Source organism: Podarcis pityusensis (genome assembly GCF_964106645.2).
Source record: "Podarcis pityusensis genome assembly, chromosome: 6".
In the NCBI taxonomy this organism is placed as follows: domain Eukaryota; kingdom Metazoa; phylum Chordata; class Lepidosauria; order Squamata; family Lacertidae; genus Podarcis; species Podarcis pityusensis.
The window spans coordinates 17666366-17685561 of NC_138030.1; the positions used below are offsets into that span (position 1 = coordinate 17666366).

General features: G+C 47.8%; 1 protein-coding gene across 3 annotated transcripts in view; it reads left to right on the forward strand.

Moving 5' to 3' along the window:
• Window positions 1-8801: 8801 nt before the first annotated feature.
• ATP9A (ATPase phospholipid transporting 9A (putative)) overlaps window positions 8802-19196 on the forward strand; it is a 97262-nt gene continuing 86867 nt past the window's right edge. For 2 of the 3 annotated variants that reach the window (XM_081011072.1, XM_081011073.1), the window contains exon 1: window positions 9433-9613. In XM_081011072.1, the coding sequence (XP_080867198.1) occupies window positions 9546-9613 (68 nt within the window). In that variant the 5' untranslated portion in view covers window positions 9433-9545. Of the gene's footprint in view, window positions 9275-9432; window positions 9614-19196 lie in introns of those variants that run through there. The other variant, XM_081011074.1, reaches the window with a different exon arrangement.

Consider the following 19196-nt stretch of genomic DNA (forward strand, 5'->3'; position numbering starts at 1 on the left):
TAAATTCTGCCAAACGGAGTGCCCCCCCCCCTTTTCAAAAGTTTGCATTACAGTTGTACCTTGGATCCTGAACGCCTTGCGAGTTGAATGTTTTGGCTCCCAAACGCTGCAAACCCAGAAGTGAGTGTTCCTGTTTGCGAACGTTCTTTGGAACCCAAACGTCCTCCGCAGCCTCCATTGCTTCCGATTGGCTGCAGGAGCTTCCTGCAGCCAATCGGAAGCCACGCCTTGGTTTCCAAACATTTTGGAAGTCAAACAGACTTCCGGAACGGATTCCTTTCTACTTCCGAGGTACCACTGTACATCCCCTTGGTATGAGTACCAATGGTACTTTCCAGCTTTGCTAGTTGGGGAAGAAGCAAAGTTACTGGAGTGCTACACTGAACCAGGTGTAGAAAATCTGTGGCCCTCCAGTTATTGCTGGGCTCAAACTCACAGCAGCCACAGTCAGCATAGTCAATAGCAAGGGATGATAGGAGTTGCCACAGGTTAGCTGCTCCTTTTTTTATATATAAAATATTTATTGAAATTTTCAAAGTGTTACAACATAAAATAGAAGCAGAAGAAAATACAAAATAAAAATAGTTAACAAAGTAGAAAAGGGGGAAAAAACAAACCTCTTCCAACCATACAAATACAAATTCAAAAATAAGAAAAAAAGACAGGAAAAAAAACAAAAATACAATTTAAGAACATTTAAAAACAAATTCATTATTCTCGAATCCTCAACTGTCATTACCTTCTTTCTTTGACCTCCTCCTCCTCCCTTTCTTTGTATCCTAGTTATTAATTATCCCAGCAAATCCTTTCCATATTTCATAATATTCTGTCATTATATTACCCTAAACAGTTTTGATCTTATCTTTCATAAGAAAATAAACCTTAAAGCTTAAAACTTAAATCTTATCCTTACCAACTTCTCATAACCATAATATTCTTTCATAATTCTTTAAACATCTTTACTAAAGCCGAGTAATTTCATTCCAACATTTTTCTGACATTCATCAATTTTATAAAACAGTTCTAATGGTAGAAAAAAGAAATACAAACAGATATTTGTAACTGTATTTTCCCTTGTCTCCTGCTCGTGGTAACTCCAGCTTGGTAATATTTTTAACCCTTCTCGACAGATCAGCCCCTTTTCCATATTCAGCACTGAATTCCATATGGTATTTAAAAGCATGTTTCAAAGACCCTCCAAAATTTAAGAGCCCCCACAATCCCAAACATCTCACGGCCCATTGCCAGATTTGAAAAGTCCAAACATCCCAGCATAGGGGGGTCAATCCAGCCCCCCATTTCCAAGCCAAACCAAACTTTTTCTTTCCAAATCTGGCTTTTTCCAAGTTCATTTGTCAAATCTGAAAACTCATATTCCTGTTGAGCCTGTTCTGTCAGGACACACTCCTGATTTAATTCCTGGGTGGGCTCCACATATTTTCCCACTGCCTGTTCAAAATTTCCCACTGCCTGTTCAAAATTTCTAGTCGAAGTCGTCATCAAATTCACCTTCTCATGTAACTGTTCCAGTAGGGCATTTGTTTTGCAGAAAGCACACAACAAAGCTTCTGAATACATTGTCCTGCAAGGTCAAATGCCTATTCCCACGATTGTAATCTGTAAACAGCTGCCGGCTCCCTGGAGTTGGTTACAGTTTCACAGTCTCCCTCTAGGGGGAAAACTTCTATTTGATCTTGCAACAAAGTTTCCCTTTTTGAGATACTTTGTCAATATTTGTTCCTTTGAAATGCGAAGGGAAACAGTGGAATTACTATGTTTCTCTTCTTTTAGCTATCTGTCAAAAACGTTTGTCTCTGGTCAATGAACTTCAAACGTCAGTCCTGACACCCCGCTCCAGGATCAGGACGGAGGAAAGTTGCTTTACTTTAAACTCACTTTAAACAGTCCAAAAAAGATCCCCCTTCTTCTCCTGCTGTCGAAGGGGAGTTCCACAATTTTAAATGATGAAATCCAATCCTTTAAAAGCGATTTTCTGAGCTCTAGTTTACGTTGTCTTTGCTTTATTCTGTCTACAGAAGAACGGAAGGCTGACTTCCTGTTTAGACCTTCCCGTTCCGTACCAAATTGAAATAGATTTTTAAAATCCAATTCCTTTCTGCTCGCAAGTCGCCATCTAATGTCCAGTTGTTCAAAGTCTAAGTACTCACGGGTGATTATTTTAGAGTCCAAATTGTCCCAGGAAAAAGGCAGCGCTCTCCGGCAACGGCTATGCGGCTTCGCTCCACGGAAATAGCAGTTGACTCACAGCACCGCGCCACTTCCCCCTCTTCACTTCGGAGCCCGTTAGTGGGTTCCTTAGCAAGTTGGGGGGGCGCTAAAGGTGCCCGCCGAGTTCCATGGTCACAGGCTTCATCCGCCTGTGATTTTTGAAAGGGTCCCCGCTTCGCCGTAGCGGAGAAGACCCGTTTCCCGCGGAGCTAGTCCCTCCAGTTCAGAGGGAGTCCGCCATTGCCGATGGCGCCACCCCGGAAGTCCAGGTTAGCTGCTCCTGCCCTAAACCATTGAAAACCTTACTGACCTCCCAGCATAGGAGATTTCAGGAAGCAGGAAACTGAAAATGGGCAGAGAACTGAATTGTGAACCATTACCACTCTGTGCTTTTCTGATTTGAGGGATGCTCAGGCATGGCACCTCAATAAGGCTACTGCAACCTGAAACTGTCCAAGAGTAAAATTGCACTATTCCAAGTTGGAGTTAACTCATTATGAGGATTCAGGTAGGTAGCCGTGTTGGTCTGACGCAGTTGAAATATATATATAAATAATAAAATTGTCCAGTAGCACCTTAGGTAAAGGTAAAGGGACCCCTGAAGGGACTCCAGTCGTGACCGACTCTGGGGTTGCAGCGCTCATCTCGCTTTATTGGCCGATGGAGCATGCGTACAGCTTCTGGGTCATGTGGTCAGCATGACTAAGTCGCTTCTGGCGAACCAAGTCGCTTCTGGCACAGAAATGCCGTTTACCTTCCCGCCGGAGCAGTACCTATTTATCTACTTGCACTTTGACGTGCTTTTGAACTGCTAGGTTGGCAGGAGCAGGGACCGAGCAATGGGAGCTCACCCTGTCGCAGGGATTTGAACCGCCGACCTTCTGATCGGCAAGTCCTGGGCTCTGTGGTTTAACCCACAGTGCCACCCGTATCCCTTAGAGACCCAACTAAGTTGAAGTCACCAGACCTGTATACATAGTGGGAGGGTGGGGTGGGGTTTTTCTCAGGAGGGTAGTAGGAGATGGGCGATTGACTCAATGGGTATGGTAAATGCGGAAAAACACAATCTTCTAAGGCCTAATGAACTCAGCAGCTTATCCCCAGTAGGTCTTGCCCTATGAATCTTGCCATCTTAAGTCACTTTTCCCAAGCAATTTGGAGACTGCCCCTGTGTGTAGCCTGCCACTGCTACATCCATTTCAGCCCTCTTCTGGTTCAGGGAAACAAAGGGGGAGGGGAAGTGGTCACAGCAGGAGGGGGAGACACTTGTGGAGCTCCACCAGCCAAACTCATATCTGCCTCCTGGCCTCTCTCCTTCCACTTGCCTGCTTCAGCTTCTGCCTCTGATTCTGGACTTCTCTGCCACAGACTTTCTCACCCACCCCACCCATGCTCACTAAACCCTGTTACCTCTTCAGCTTCTGACACCTCCTTATCCTGGTCTTCCCACTCTGACCACTCACCATCGTCCCAGCACCACTCCCCAGGCTCTGAGACTTCTTCTCTTGGTGGTTCCCCATCTGGTTCCTCCCACCATTCCTCTGTGTCCGACCAGTCCATGAAACCATCCCAGGAAACTCTTAGGCTGCACCTAATTTTGGAATAAAAGAGTTGTAGATGACTCAAAACAGGTCATCTAGTCTAAACTCCTGCAATTCTTCTTGGGGGGGGGGGGATCTTAGCATTGATAGGGTGGCAGGCCCTTTGTTGGTTATGGGACCCTAGCAAACACCCAACTTGGTCACCACTGGAATCTAGCCCTGTTTTTACACCTTTGTTTTCGCAAAGGTACACCTGCATTTACTGAAGGCATGAGATGGGGAGGAATAGGGCCCTGGGAGGCTGAGCCAGCAGGCATGATTCTGATAGAAATGTTATTTCTTTACAGCACCAAAGTAGAAATAAAAATGTTACACTTTAGCCAAACTCTGGAGAAAACGGCTACTCTGTGTCTTAGCAAACCCCCCTCATTTTTACTATTTAGGAACTGATCGTCCCAAACCCTTCTAGGCTATATAAAAGGTAAAGGGACCCATGACCATTAGGTCCAGTCGTGGCTGACTCTGGGGTTGCGGCGCTCATCTTGCTTTATTGTCCGAGGGAGCCCAGCGTACAGCTTCCGGGTCATGTGGCCAGCATGACTAAGCCGCTTCTGGAGAACCAGAGCAACACAGTTTACTTTCCCTCCGGAGCGGTACCTATTTATCTACTTGCACTTTGAAGTGCTTTCGAACTGCTAGGTTGGCAGGAGCAGGGACCGAGCAACAGGAGCTCACCCCGTCACGGGGATTCGAACCGCCAACCTTCTGATCGGCAAGCCCTAGGCTCTGTGGTTTAACCCACAGTGCCACCCGCCTCCCTTCTAGGCTATAAATTCTGCCAAACAGCTCTAGGCTATACACATAACGTATATTTTGAAGCGCACAGAACACACAGATGCATCAGTAGAAAGATGCCAAATGGCCCTTCTGCAAAAGCTACACAGCAGCCTGAGCTGTATTGTAGTTTCCGTTTGCAAGTGCTGATGGATTTATGAAGGGCTTCATTAAATGTATGTTTAAAGGATATCCGCTATCGCCCACTTGTCTAAGCGGGCGAGAGAAGAGTGGGGGGAAATCAAAGCCATCCCAGCAGATCAGAGATACAGGTGTTAACAGCTTATTATAGTCTGGTAGTGATTAACTAGCCAATTAATTGCAGTGGCCTTGTCGGTGCTCAGACACAGAAGATTTAGGGCAAATATACCATTGCCGTACCGCTAATAATTTCAGTTTTGACATCCAAGATCACGATTGTTTCAGCTGCAGAAGCACTTCTGTTGTGAGATGTTTTTATTTTAGTGATTTTTTTTTTGTCCATTAAACCACAAGAAGAGCACTCCCTTGCCTCTGTTCACAGCTGTTCTTTTATTGTCTCTCCTTAGAAAGTGAATATAATGGGTTGAGGGCATTTATGAAGGAGATGGAACTTGGATGAAGCCAGCCCCTCGAGACCCTCGCCAATGACTGGGATCTGAATGCACTTCATGGAACAGTCTTCTAAAGGAGGCTAAAGGCCTCTTAAGCATTCAAGCTCCCATGTTGCTAGGAACAGAGGAAGCTGCATTGTACAGAGCTACAGAATCATAGAATTGTAGAGCTGGAAGGGTCATCTAGTCCAACCCCCTGCAATGCAGGAACCTCAACTAAAGCATCCATGGCAGGTGACCATTCAACCACTGCTTTAAAACTTCCAGTGAAGAAAAGTCCATCACCTTCCAAGGGAGTCTATCCCACTGTCAAACAGCTCTTACTGTCTGAAAGTTCTTCCTGATGTTTAGTTGGACTTCCCTTTATTGTAACTTGAAGACATCAGTTCGGGTCCTACCCTCTGGAACAGTCAGATCTTTGGTCCATCTATCCTAGTGTTGACATTGGCTGGTAGTGACTCTCCAAGGTTTCATGTACGGCTCTCTCCCAGGCCTACCTGAAGATGCCACGGGCTGAATCTGGGACCTTCTTCATGCAAAGCAGATGTTCTAACCACTGAGCTATGTTCCTTCTCCTGCTGCAGGTGATGGGTAATGTCTTCTACTGTTCTCCCATGTAGGTAGCTCTCTGCATGTAGTAATCTAACACAGCAGGGAAAGGTTTATGCTTAATATTTCTACTTTACTTTAGGTAGGGTGGTGGTTCCATTGTGCATAGGAGGGCATTAAAAGAATGATGCCTCATTCTGAACAATGCACAGATTGGTTCTAATGTGATTATTGCTGTCCTGGGCTCCTTTGGAAGGAAGTGTGCAAATCTGGCCACTTGGCCCAGTCTTCTGTGCATATAGGTCAGGGGTCAGCAAACTTTTCCAGCAGGGGGCTGGCCCACTGTCCCTCAGACCTTGTGAGGGGCTGGGCTATATTTGGGAGGGCAGGGGGGCGGGAATTAGTGAATTCCTATGCCCCACAAATAACTCAGAGATGCATTTTAAATAAAAGGACACATTCTACTCATGTAAAAACATGTTGATTCCCGGACCGTCTGCGGGCTGGATTTAGAAGGCGTTTGGGCCGGATCCAGTTCCTGGGCCTTAGTTTGCCTACCCATGATTTAGGTAATTTGGGCAGTGCTCAAATGTAAAGGTAAAGGGACCCCTGACCATTAGGTCCAGTCGTGACCGACTCTGGGGTTGTGGCGCTCATCTCACTTTATTGGCTGAGGGAGCCGGGTCATGTGGCCAGCATGACTAAGCCGCTTCTGGCGAACCAGAGCAGCGCATGGAAACGCCGTTTACCTTCCCGCCGGAGCGGTACCTATTTATCTATTTGCACTTTGATGTGCTTTTGAACTCCTAGGTTGGCAGGAGCTGGGACAGAGCAACGGGAGCTCACCCCGTCGCGGGGATTCAAACCGCTGACCTTCTGATCGGCGAGTCCTAGGCTCTGTGGTTTAACCCACAGTGCCACCCACATCCCTATGCTCAAATGTAGCCACATGTAAAAGCTACTTTCTCTTACAGTCTGCCCTTCTCACAACCGCTAGTTCTCTTCCAGAGAATGATTTTCCACAGAGAATCGGATACAAACTGGTTACTTTAAGAAAAGTGATATCTTCCTTTCCTTGGGACTAATCTCTTATCACCCCTGTGTGCAGACAGTGAAGCTAAATTACAGCTTTTATAGAATTCATTCGGCTTGGGCCCTGCTCTGCAGTGTACTTGCCGCAATGATTAATGCAGTCTGCCCTAAGTCCTGTTGCCTTGAGTTTTTCCAGATGTGTCGTCCTGATGAGATAAATATGCATTTAACAGATGACATGAAGAAGTGGGAAGAGCAGTGGGCAAGGATAATCAAATTCCTCAATGGGATCAAGCAGCTTTGGGATGCACCTGTTTCTATGGGAAAAGGAGGATGGGACAGCAGAGTTAAAGAAGAGAGGCCAAGAATTCCCCAAAGACAACCATCCAGTTCCTGGAGTCAATTAGGGTAATCCAGCTGCTGATAGGCAAACTGTGACACACGACCACATTTAGCACTGAGATCAAAGGACAATGGCATGGTGACAGCTTCTCAGCCCAGTTGGTGCAATCAAAGAGAAGAAACTCTATACTTGAGGGCTATGGACTTGCCTACTTAGTTGGTTTAAATCACACTGGAGTAGCTGTATTTAGCTATATTGTCTTGCATCATTCCTCCAAGAGCATACAAATCCCTCTTCCTCCACGACTGTATAACTTTGAAAACTTTGTGCAAACAAATCAGAAGGAATGCTCAATAAACAGGTCAGTGCTCACATATCAAGGTAAAGGTAAAGGGAACCCTGACAATTAAGTCCAGTTGCAAAGAACTCCGGGGTGGCAGCGCTCATCTCGCTTTACAGGCCGCAAACAACTCTGGGGTTGCAGCGCTCATCTCGCTTTACAGGCCGAGGGAGCCGGCATTTGTCCACTTCCGCAGACAGTTTTTCTGGGTCATGTGGCCAGCAGGACTAAGCTGCTTCTGGCGAAACCAGAGCAGCGCAAGGAAACACCGTTTACCTTCCCACCAAAGTGGTACCTATTTATCTACTTGCACTTCATGCTTTCAAACTGCTAGGTTGGCAGGAGCTGGGACCGAACAATGGAAGCTCACCCCATCGCAGGGATTTGAACTGCCGACCTTTCAATTGGCAAGCCCAAGCGGCACAGTGGTTTAACCCACAGCGCCACCCACATCCCTTTTTTCACATATCAAAGGAGCACCTAATACAACTGCCCATACATACCCATTGTCAGGAGTTAGCATGCCCCAGCAGGGACCCACTGCCAACCCCTGGCCATGGCTGCTACTTCTGTCACTGCCTGTTTACTTGTTCTCACCCAGGTAGTAAGCAGGGGTCAAATTAAGAAGCAGCAGCTGCAGCCTCCTATTGCTTTGCACTCTGCTTTCTCTGAGCATCTTGCAGAAGGAGCAGTGGTGATGCAACAGCAAGGCTAGCTAGCTTGCAGCGCTTTGGATGCTGTTGGACTACAACTCCCCTGATCAAATATTATGGGAGTTGTAGTCCAACAACATCCCCAAAACTATATAACCTGCACTCGGGAAGGTAGGAAGCAACTTCCTGAAGGGTCCCTCAAAACTTGGTGTTGGCACTCCCCAACTGTGTTTAATCTGGGTCAACCAATGGCCTTGTGACTCCTGTAATTTGGGAAAAGTAAAAGGTTCTCACAATCTAAGCAGCCTGGTTTCAGCCCAGGGGGGTCTGAAGTGTCTAGCTGTCACTGCACACAGGTGGGACAAAATAATGCTTAGGTTTGAGGGCTTGGCCACACTTCCCTTTCCTCCACTCTTTCCAGGCACAGTCTGTGCTTTGAAGCTCTTGTGTCAGAGCACCTTTTTCTCCTCCGCCCCAAACTTCCTGTTCAAAAACCCATTGGAACAAACAACAACCCATGGAAAACTTGAATTGATGTTTGCTCCGACTGAGCACTAAAGAGTGGTTTTGTTGGGGGAGGTGTTCCAGTGCAACAACAACAACATCTTGACAAGGAGCTTTTAAGTGCAGACCTGTGCCTGCAAAGAGTGGGGCAAAAAGTAAGTGAGATTGGTCAGGAGCAACAAGCACCTATGGGGCTGGCCCTATCACTAGACAGAGTGAGGCAATGGCCTCAAATACTGGGTGTCAGCACTCGGCCATTAACCTTGAGGTTCCTGGTCTTACCCTTCTCTTGGGGATCAGGGCTGTGGTTTGTGAAACAGAATCCCTCAGGCACCTACTGCCCTCCAGTCCACTGAAGGATGCCACCCCAGGGCCAGGGTTGAAGAAAGAGTCACCTGCCAATCCAAGCCAGCTCCCTATACCTGGCACAGACGCCTGGCCAGCGTGGCAGCCAGCCAAATATCCTGGCACCAGGAAGTGTGTGTGGAGGGGGGTGCGGGGAGAGTGACTTTGCTGCGGGGATGGTTTGACGTCCAACCTGGCCAGCAACTTTCTCCAAGGCCGCGGCTGCTCGGAAGCGCAGCTTGGCGGAGAAGCGCAGCACCTTTACCTGGAGAGATGGTGGAAGGCGCGAAGAAGAGACCCTGCGGCGCGGGGTGCGTTGAGCCGGGGGACGGGTGGGGGAGGCAGCGTTGCCTAGTGGCGGGGGCGACAGCCGCCCAATGGGTGGGCCGGGGAGGGGGAGATGCGGGGGAGGGGGCGGCGTGAGCGTCCACGTTACCTGCGCGTCGCCGCCCAGCCCCCAGCCCGCCCGGTCGTCCTCGGCAGCGCCGCCGCCGCCGCTGCCATCAGAGCGCGGAGAGGCTGGGCCGCGCCTGGCGAGGCTGCTGGTGGGAAGGCGAGATCCTCCCCGCCGCCGCGGCCATCATGACCGACAACATCCCCTTGCAGCCGGTCCGGCAGAAGAAGCGGATGGACAGCAAGCACCGCGGCGGGTAAGGCAGCACCCGGCCCGGATCCCCTCGCTCCCCTTCCCGCGCGCGCGCCTCCGACGGGCCTCGCCTGCGCCGCAGCCAGCGCGCCTTCCTGGGTTCTCCTGCCCGGCTTGGATGGACGCCGCGGCGGCCTCCTTTTTCTCGCTGTCTCTTCGCTCGGCGGCTCTCTCGGCGAGGCCGGCTGCTGCGCCCTGGCCCTGCCTTCGTCGCTCGGGCTCGCCCCTTCCCAACGATCCGGGGCGGCGGGCATTCCCACGGCCGGATGTAAACGTTTTTCTTTTCTCTGCCGGTCTGTCTCCAAGCCGCGCGGTGGATCTCCCGTTCCCCGATCCGGACTCCCCCCCCCACCCCCCACCGCCCTACCACCACCGTCTCCGGTTGTGTTCGCCATGTGAGTTTGCTTTCCCAGATCTGCGTTTATTTCAAAGGCGCTTCAGTCGCCAAAGCGAGAGATTGCCTTGGAGGCGGGCAGCGCTCTCCACGGGCATCTGCGCGCTCCCGGGACGCGCTGAGTGGGTTGCATTGCGCTCCCCCACCCTCTCCTTCTCCTCGGGAGATAAAGAAACCCGCCGATGCCCTTCGGGGGACTGGGTGGATCCTTTCCCTATAAGCTGGGACTCTGAGGGAGAGGTCGACCTCTGGAAGGGGCTGTTTTGCTGGCGGGGGTCTCGCCCAGGCAGCCGGAGCTGACAGGTTGCTCCTGACGCCATTGCAAGGTGGCACGCCCAGGCGGAGGCTGCCATTCCAGCCCACGGATCCTGGTCGAGGGAACGAAGGCGGAAAGAGAGCGAGGCGGGCGGGCGCTGCTCCTGCCAGCATTCTTTTGCTCTGTGCACAGGCCTGGATAGAAACCAGGACAAGAGGAGAGCCCTGGCAGCCAAAATCCCTTCTTTATCCTACCTTTGCTTGTCTCACCCAGGTGCCAGGAATTTTACTTTTTGAAATATGGCAACCCTACTAGTGGAGAGATGCAAAGGGACATCTCCTTAGCGGATGCGCTGTGTTACAACCGGCTGTTCATTCATTCCTTTATTTTAGTATTGTACTGTAAAAGCATCTATGTGCCCCCTCGTTTTGCTAAGTAAAGGAATGAGTTGCCTCAATGTGGTTGCACTACAACTCCCATCATCCCTGACCATTGGGCTATGCCATCTGGGACTGATGGGAATTGTAGTCCAACAGCATTAGGGGGGACACACACACACACCCCCAAGGTTGGGAAAAGTGGTTTTAGATCATAGCCTTACAACTACCGCTTCTTTTTTTTATTTGGATATCTCACTCCTTTACTTAGGGAAAGAGCGGGGATGTAAATCCCTTTACCAAAATAAATGAGAGACTGATCTAAAAGACATGGCATGCGAGGAAAAAGAGTTGGGGAGGGAGGAGGGGGAAAGCAGCTCAGGTACCACTTCTTAATTTTATAATTCATATAGCATGATTATACAGCTCTGTCTCCTGTGTAGATCCTGGCTGACTTGGAGAGCAACCTCTCATCAGAAAAAAAAAACCTCTCCTTTTCCGAGATTAGACTCAGCAAGGAGTGGCAGGCAGGCAGGGGTGGCGTCATATACCTGGCCTCCTGGCACCAGCACTGTTGCTGTCGCTTACCAGGGCAGTGCAGAAGCAGGGTGGCAGTGAGATGTAGGTGGGAGTACTGATTGGCTCTGCCCCTGCTACACCAATGTCCCGTCCCTATTTGCTGTAAATAAAGTGATGCTGCATCTGGGAAGCCAAATCCATTTCACCTCTTGCGTCCGGGAGCAGAGGAGGGAGCAATGTCCAGTCCAAGTGGGTGGGGCTGATCCTGCCACAAAGTTATTCCACCCGATAGCTGACTAATGGCCACCAGAATCATCGCAGGAGTTGCCCTCCTCCTTTGCCAATATTTCTGGCTTCTAGGAGCTGCTAGATGACACATCCAAACCCTCTTCTTATAACAATTTGAAACAAAGGGAAACTTTATGGCTGTTTGATCTATGGCATGAATCAAGAGTGCTTTCTAAATAATGAATAATTTCAGCAGAGACATGCTCATCATAGAAAAGCTGTTACGTCTGAATAAATCACCCAGAGTGGATTTTTCTGGAATACCATAATCCCTGCAATGGTTAATTTCTGAAAGGTGACCTGCAGGAGATTGTGCATGTGGAGAAGCCATGTCCTCTCATCTGTAAAGCTTGACTAGAGCAATGTTTCTGAAACTTGGGTCTCCAGCTGGTTGGACTGCAACTCCCACCTCCCCTAGCTAGCAGGGACCAGTGGTCAGGAATGATGGGAATTGTAGTCCAAAAACAACTGGAGACCCAAGTTTGGGAAACCCTGCCCATGAGATTTGCTTGGTACCTTTAAAGTCACCAATGAAGATAAAGAAGAAGAGTTTGGATTTGATATCCCGCTTTATCACTACCCTAAGGAGTCTCAAAGGGACGCGGGTGGCGCTGTGGTCTAAACCACAGAGCCTGGGACTTGCTGATCATAAGGTCGGCGGTTCAAATCCCCGCGACGGGGTGAGCTCCTGTTCTTCGGTCCCAGCTCCTGCCCACCTAGCAGTTTGAAAGCATGTCAAAGTGCAAGTAGATAAATAGGTACCGCTCCAGCGGGAAGGTAAACAATGTTTCCGTGCGCTGCTCTGGCTCACCAGAAGCGGCTTAGTCATGCTGACCACATGACCCGGAAGCTGTCTGTGGACAAACGCCAGCTCCCTTGGCCTATAGAGCAAGATGAGCGCTGCAACCCCAGAGTCGTCTGCGACTGGACCTAATGGTCAGGGGTCCCTTTACCTTTACCTAAGGAGTCTCAAAGCAGCTAACAAACTCCTTTCCCTTCCTCCCCCACAACAAACACTCTGTGAGGTGAGTTAGGCTGAGAGACTTCAGAGAAGTGTGACTAGCCCAAGGTCACCCCGCAGCTGCAGGTGGAGGAGCGGAGAATCGAACCCGGTTCACCAGATTACAAGTCCAGTGCTCTTAATGACTACACCACACTGGCTTAAAGATGAAGCTGAACAGTTCTTTCTTTGCCCTTTCCTCCACCTTCCTCCCTTCCCTGCTGGCTGTGTGCACCTGGAATCCTACTCGAAATAGTCATTGGCCATCGTGTAGTGGAGAGAATGCAGCAGAGGTGGCTTTTGGGGAGCGCAAGTAATTGGGTCGCACTGGGCACAGAGCCTCAGAGGCCCTGCAGGGGGTGCCTCAACTATGATGTTGAATGGAAGGCGAGAGACTGTGGTGCCAAATTTTGGCATCACACACTGAAATTTGAGACCCCAAGGTCTGCCCTGCATGCAGTGGGGTGCCACTCTGGGACTGTTTTTTTCCAGGACAGGAGTGATGATGTCATTTGCTTGGGTGTCAGGGCAATTGACAAACCTTCCTTGCTCTAGCAAGGGAATGAGGTGATAAGGAGGCTTTCAAGTGTGTTTGTGACAGATTGCCATTCAGGAAGTCAGAGGATGAGGAAAATGACAGAGAGAATGGGCATCCCCTCCTTTCTTTGATGGGCTTTCAACTTTACACTAGCAACAGGGGCACCCTGTGCAAGGCCAAAATCTGGTGCCCCAGCCCCATGCCTTCCGTTCTACTCAATCCACTGTGTCATATTTGGAATTTTCTGCAGCGCCCCCTTGCCTTGGTGTTCAGTGCGGCAGAACCCGTCACGCTGCCCCAGATCCTCATTTGCTGTCAATTTAAATCAGGCACCCCCAAACTCGGCCCTCCAGCTGTTTTGGGACTACAACTCCCATCATCCCTAGCTAACAGGACCAGTGGTCAGGTATGATGGGAATTGTAGTCCCATCTGGAAGACTGGGTTTGGGGATGCCTGATTTAAATAGTAATACTTTATTGCACGATATGCTTGTATTTCTAATTAAAAGCTAAAGGTTGCATTTCAGCTAGTGGAAGATGCTTTATGTTTTATAAGTTGTGTTTTGCACCATGCAGTTGAGTTCAGTGGAGTTTACTTCCAGGTTTGCAGGCACACCAATAAATTGGGCAATTAGAAACGGTTGTGCTGGCAGAACAACCCCCTCATTATGGCACTGAATGCAATCCATGTTCTTTTTCCTAAAGAAATATTAAAGGATACTAGTCGGTTGGTTTCAGAATTGGTTCCTTGTTTGTTGACCTTACTAGATATGTTCAGTAGAATACCTCATAATGTGCAACAGGCCTGTACAACTTGTGAGTGACTAAATGCATCTCGCCAGTCCTACAATAACAATGCAGTCTGCTAGGTCTTTGAGAGTCTCCCTATTCTAGCAGTCTGGGGCAGGATGGATTCTAGCTTGGTGTAGCTCGCAAGGCTGTAAATGAAGAAGAAAGCACTGGTAGTCAGTGTTTATCTCAAAGCCAACATTTGGTCACAGTCTCTCATTTAGAAATTGCACATCCGTTGCAGAATGTGTGCTGCCGTGCTTTCGACATTCGTTTTATGGCTTTTACAAGCTGTTTTCAGGTCAGGCTGCCAGCAGCCTAATGAGGTTCTACAAAGCTTCCAAGAACAAAGTTTGGGTGCTTCCCAGTGTCAGAGGCAGTTTCCCTCTGAATGCCAGAAGCTGCGAATCACAAGTGGGGAGAGTGCTGCTGTGCTTAGGTCCCATAAGCATCCAGTTGGCTATTGTGAGAAATAGGTGCTGGGCCAGATTTGGTCTAATCAAGCAGGACTCTTCTTACAGTCTTAGTCACCTACAGTATATGCACTGTGTTCTAAATCTGTGTTCTTTAGCCTTGGGGCTTCATGTTGCTGGACTACAATTCCCACCATCCATATCTGTCTTAGTCAGCCATCAGGGAGTATGGGTGTTGTAGTCTCAACAACATCTAGGGACTGAAAGCTGAAGAACACTGTTCTGAACAGTTAGTACATTAGTTTACATTAGTACACAGTGTACATTAGTTGTTGTTGTTGTTTAGTTGTTTAGTCTTGTCCGACTCTTCGTGACCCCATGGACCAGAGCACACCAGGCACTCCTGTCTTCCACTGCCTCCCGCAGTTTGGTCAAACTCCTGCTGGTAGCTTCGAGAACACTGTCCAACCATTTCATCCTCTGTCGTCCCCTTCTCCTTGTGCCCTCCATCTTTCCCAACATCAGGGTCTTTTCCAGGGAGCCTTCTCTTCTCATGAGGAGACCAAAGTATTGGAGGCTCAGCTTCAGGATCTGTCCTTCCAGTGAGCACTCAGGGCTGATTTCCTTCAGAATGGATAGGTTTGATCTTCTTGCAGTCCATGGGACTCTCGAGAGTTTCCTCCAGCACCATAATTCAAAAGCATCAATTCTTTGGCGATCAGCCTTCTTTATGGTCCAGCTCTCACTTCCATACATCACTACTGGGGGGAAAAAACTAAGATCATGGCCACTGGGCCCATCACCTCCTGGCAAATAGAATGGGAAGAAACAGAGGCAGTGAGAGATTTTACTTTCTTGGGCTCCATGATCACTGCAGATGGTGACAGCAGTCACGAAATTAAAAGACGCCTGCTTCTTGGGAGAAAAGCAATGACAAACCTAGACAGCATCTTAAAAAGCAGAGACATCACCTTGCCAACAAAGGTCCGTATAGTTAAAGCTATGGTTTTCCCAGTAGTGTACATTAGTACACTGTTCTAAACAATTAGACAGAACTGCCTCTCACACTCTAGGGAGGCACACCAAGGGAGGAATCAGAGCTCAGTGGTAGAGGTTATGTTTTACATGCACATTAATCTGTGGGATATCTCCCTGTAAAAAGATTTCCAACCACCAGGCTAGAAAAGACTACTGCCTGAGAGCCACGGCTAGGTGACGCCTTTGGAGGTGGGCTAGTTGACCCAATGGTCCGTCAAACATAAGGCAGCTGCATATATTGGGCCCGGCCTGTACAACCTGTGGCCTACCATGCCAAACATAGCACAATGCAATGTTTTGAGGCTATTGATGATTCAAAATGACCACCACCTTATTTGCAGGCAGAGGCCGTGAAAGCCAGCCAACTTCTCTGCTTGCCACTTGTTAATCCTCTGCTTTTGCAGCCTCAGACATAGAGTGAACGCAGAAGACCTAACATACATGACTGATGGGCTGTGTGTGACTTGGTGGGGTTCACAAGACACACAGGTCTCTTGTTAGGGCCAGGCGACATGTGACTGGATCTTCCAGAGCTTGCTTGTTTGTTTAAAGTAGCCAGAACATGTGGATTGGATCAAGGCTGCCATGACAGAGATACGAGTTTAACCTTTTCTCCCCCACTTAGTTGTTAATTTGTTTAAAATTTATTTGGAAAACCAAATTTTTTTAGTAAAGGTAAAGGGACCCCTGACCATTAGGTCCAGTTGTGACCAACTCTGGGGTCACGTTGGCATACAGCCGGCGTACAGCTTCTGGGTCATGTGGTCAGCATGACAGAGCCGCTTCTGGTGAACCAGAGCAGCGCACGGAAACGCCATTTACTTTCCCGCCGGAGCGGTACCTATTTATCTACTTGCACTTTGACGTGCTTTCGAACTGCTAGGTTGGCAGGAGCAGGGAGCAACGGGAGCTCACCCCATCGCGGGGATTCGAACCGCCGACCTTCTGATCGGCAAGCCCTAGGCTCTGTGGTTTAACCCACAGCGCCACCCGCGTCCCTAAGTTTTTAAAAATTGAGATAAAAAAACCCTTTCCTCCCCAGACTATTAGCCTGATTTGAATCAACCTTTTCCAAACCTTCTCACCACCACAATTATGATTTGTTGTGTGGGGTGAAGGGAGTCACTGGTGCATAATTTAAGTTGGGTTGATAGCTCCCCCACAACCACATATACACACATCACAGCTCATTTGGTCTGAAAATATACATTGAGAGAGCTGTCCATGGATCTCCCATATAACTGTGGTTTGCCCATTAGACTACTTATTATTGTTATTTTATTTATTAAACAAATTCATATGTATTTATAGATTTCCCCTAATGAACACATATGTGTGTGCAATTTTGCCTACTGCACACATTTTTGGCATGCAATTTCCTAGCATAATGCATCATTTTGAATTTTGTTTTCACCTCCCTGTGGAACACCCTCCCTTCAGATGGAGATAAAGAACTACACAACTTTTAGAAAACATCTGGATGCAGCCCTGTACTGGGATGTTTTAAATGCTTGATATTTTACTATGTTTTTATATATGCTGTAAGCTGCCCAGAGTGGCTGTGGAAACTCAACCAGATAGGTGGGGTGGTATTATTATTATTATTATTAATGCATTTTTGTAAATGTCCTTTGGTTGGAAAACTGCATCTCAAAACTTGGAAAAGGGCAGGTTTTGAGGGACAGACGTGCTTTCATGCACATACATTGTTTCCAGAAGTGTGAATTAGCCAGCTTTACAAACCAAATTAGCCTCTGTTCCTTTGGCCAGCCCTGGTGGCCAACACCCTGTGGTAATGAAGGGTATTTTGCTAGTTGCATGATAATGGTATAATGGTGAAATGCCAGATGATGAAAATGGTAAAGGGAAATGGCAATGTTTCAAGGCGGTTCTGCTGACACATAAAAGCAGCCTCATGGCTGTGGAGCAGAGAGGCCAATTAGTACTCCTTGGCTGATCTTGCTTTCTTTGTAGAGAATTACACAGTCTCCACTGGAGTTTCGTTGACATCCTTGTATGGCTTGCCTTGTTAGTAGTGCTTGCAGCAATTGCCCTGAGCTAACCCGTGCTCCAGAGCTACTAGTCACAACTAGGGAATCGGTTTGCTTCAATTGGGTCACAGAATTGTTATTTCCTATAACCATCAAGAGCTGTTGATAGCACAGAGCTGTGCTGCCAGTTTCGGGTGTTTTCATTTTGTTTTTTAACCATCCACATTTCTGCTCTTTAGGATTTGTCTGTGTGTGTGTGTGTTGGTTAGTTGAGCTTCAGATCAGCTTCTGAAGTCCGAGTATTTACACTGCTGAAAACAATAGGACTTCTGAGTAGACTTTCATAGGATCGTTCTGTGGGTCAATTGGCTAGATCCATTGCACTGTGGAGAGTGTACTAACTTATGGTCTGTGTGTGTGGTTTGGGAGCTGCACGGCCAGGGAAAAAACAATCCTGTCCAGGGTTGTAAAGACTGCAGAGAGAATAATTGGGTGCACTCTTCCCACCTTAGATCAAATCGATGCTGTCGGGTGCCATAAGAAAGCTGCAGAGATAGTACAGGATAGTGCGCACCCCGGAAATGATCTCTTTCAGCTTCTGCCTTCTGGAAGAAGGTATAGGGTTATAAAGGCCAGGACTAGCCGCCTGAGAAACAGTTTCTACGCAAATGCAATTCTGGTTCTAAATGCAGCATAAGGAGTCTCCATGGAATATTGTATTTTAAAATGGGGTTTCAGAGTTTTTAGGGGGTTTTGAATGTTTTATGTAGTTTTTCAATTTCATTGTTTTGTATGGGACAATGACAATAAAGATATCGTATTGTATCATTAACAAGCAAACATTTTGATCAACTAAAAAGATCAACAGTTGCTTAAAAAAAAACAAAAGAAAACAAACTTCACTGAGCAGGTTTGCTCTTTGTAGATTTTTGCAGGAGGTTCAGGATCCCAGCTTGCACCATCAGTCATCAGCATTGTTTGGCAAGCATCAAACATCCCAAATTCCCCCATAGCTTGCCCCTCCTGGAATGTGGCAGCAACATTGCTAGCAGGAGCCTATGGAGCAAGTGGCTCCAGCAAGGCAAGGTGGAATAACAAATAAGATAAAGTAAAGCTATCATATTTACTTACTCTTTTTTTGAGTTTTATTTATCAACGTTCTTATGTTACATCGGTAAACAGTATCATATTACACCACAAAGCTTATTATAATATAATTTTTGGCATGTATACAAAGTTTATATACCTAAAGAAAAGAAACAAGGACAAAAAACTATTCCAAACTCATATATGTACCAACACTTTGGACTTTCTGTCTATCCCGTTGTACTGTATATTCCTTTTTTACAAATGAATGTACTCTTATTATTGTATATTTCTTTACATTTTATCTAATACATTCCTATATCAATATGTACCCTTGGTCTTATTTCTCAACTCGGTCTCTCTCCAACTTTCTATTGGACAGAGGAACCCTGGAAAGGGACAGGGAGTTTCCTGCATTGCAGTCGTACAATCTTAAGCAGGAGACTCCCCCCCCCCCCCACCTTTGGGATGCTTTCATTCGTGGGCAACCTTCTAGTGCACACTTGTGGTGGGTGGGGTCAGGGGCAGGAGGGGGCAGAGCAGCAGACATGACTCTTTTCTTTGCTCAATCGGATACATTCCAGCCAGGCAAAAGCCAGGGGTTTCTGTATACCACACCACCTAATCTTGCTTGCTTCTATCCAGGCAAGCTAGGGGCATTGGCATCATTAAAGGGCACATTCCACCCTGGCAAAAGCATGTGGAGAGGGTGTGGAACAGAGCCAATTGTGGGAAGAGTCCAGAGGGCTGGATAGAGACACTCAGAAGGCTGCATCAGTCTCATGCGCCAGGAGTTCCCCACCCCTACTTAAGGGTCTCTAGTCGATGTGGCAGTTATCTGCCTTTGTGGTTTGTGCTGTAGTTAGGAGCACAAGAAATGCTAGCCAGCACAAATGCA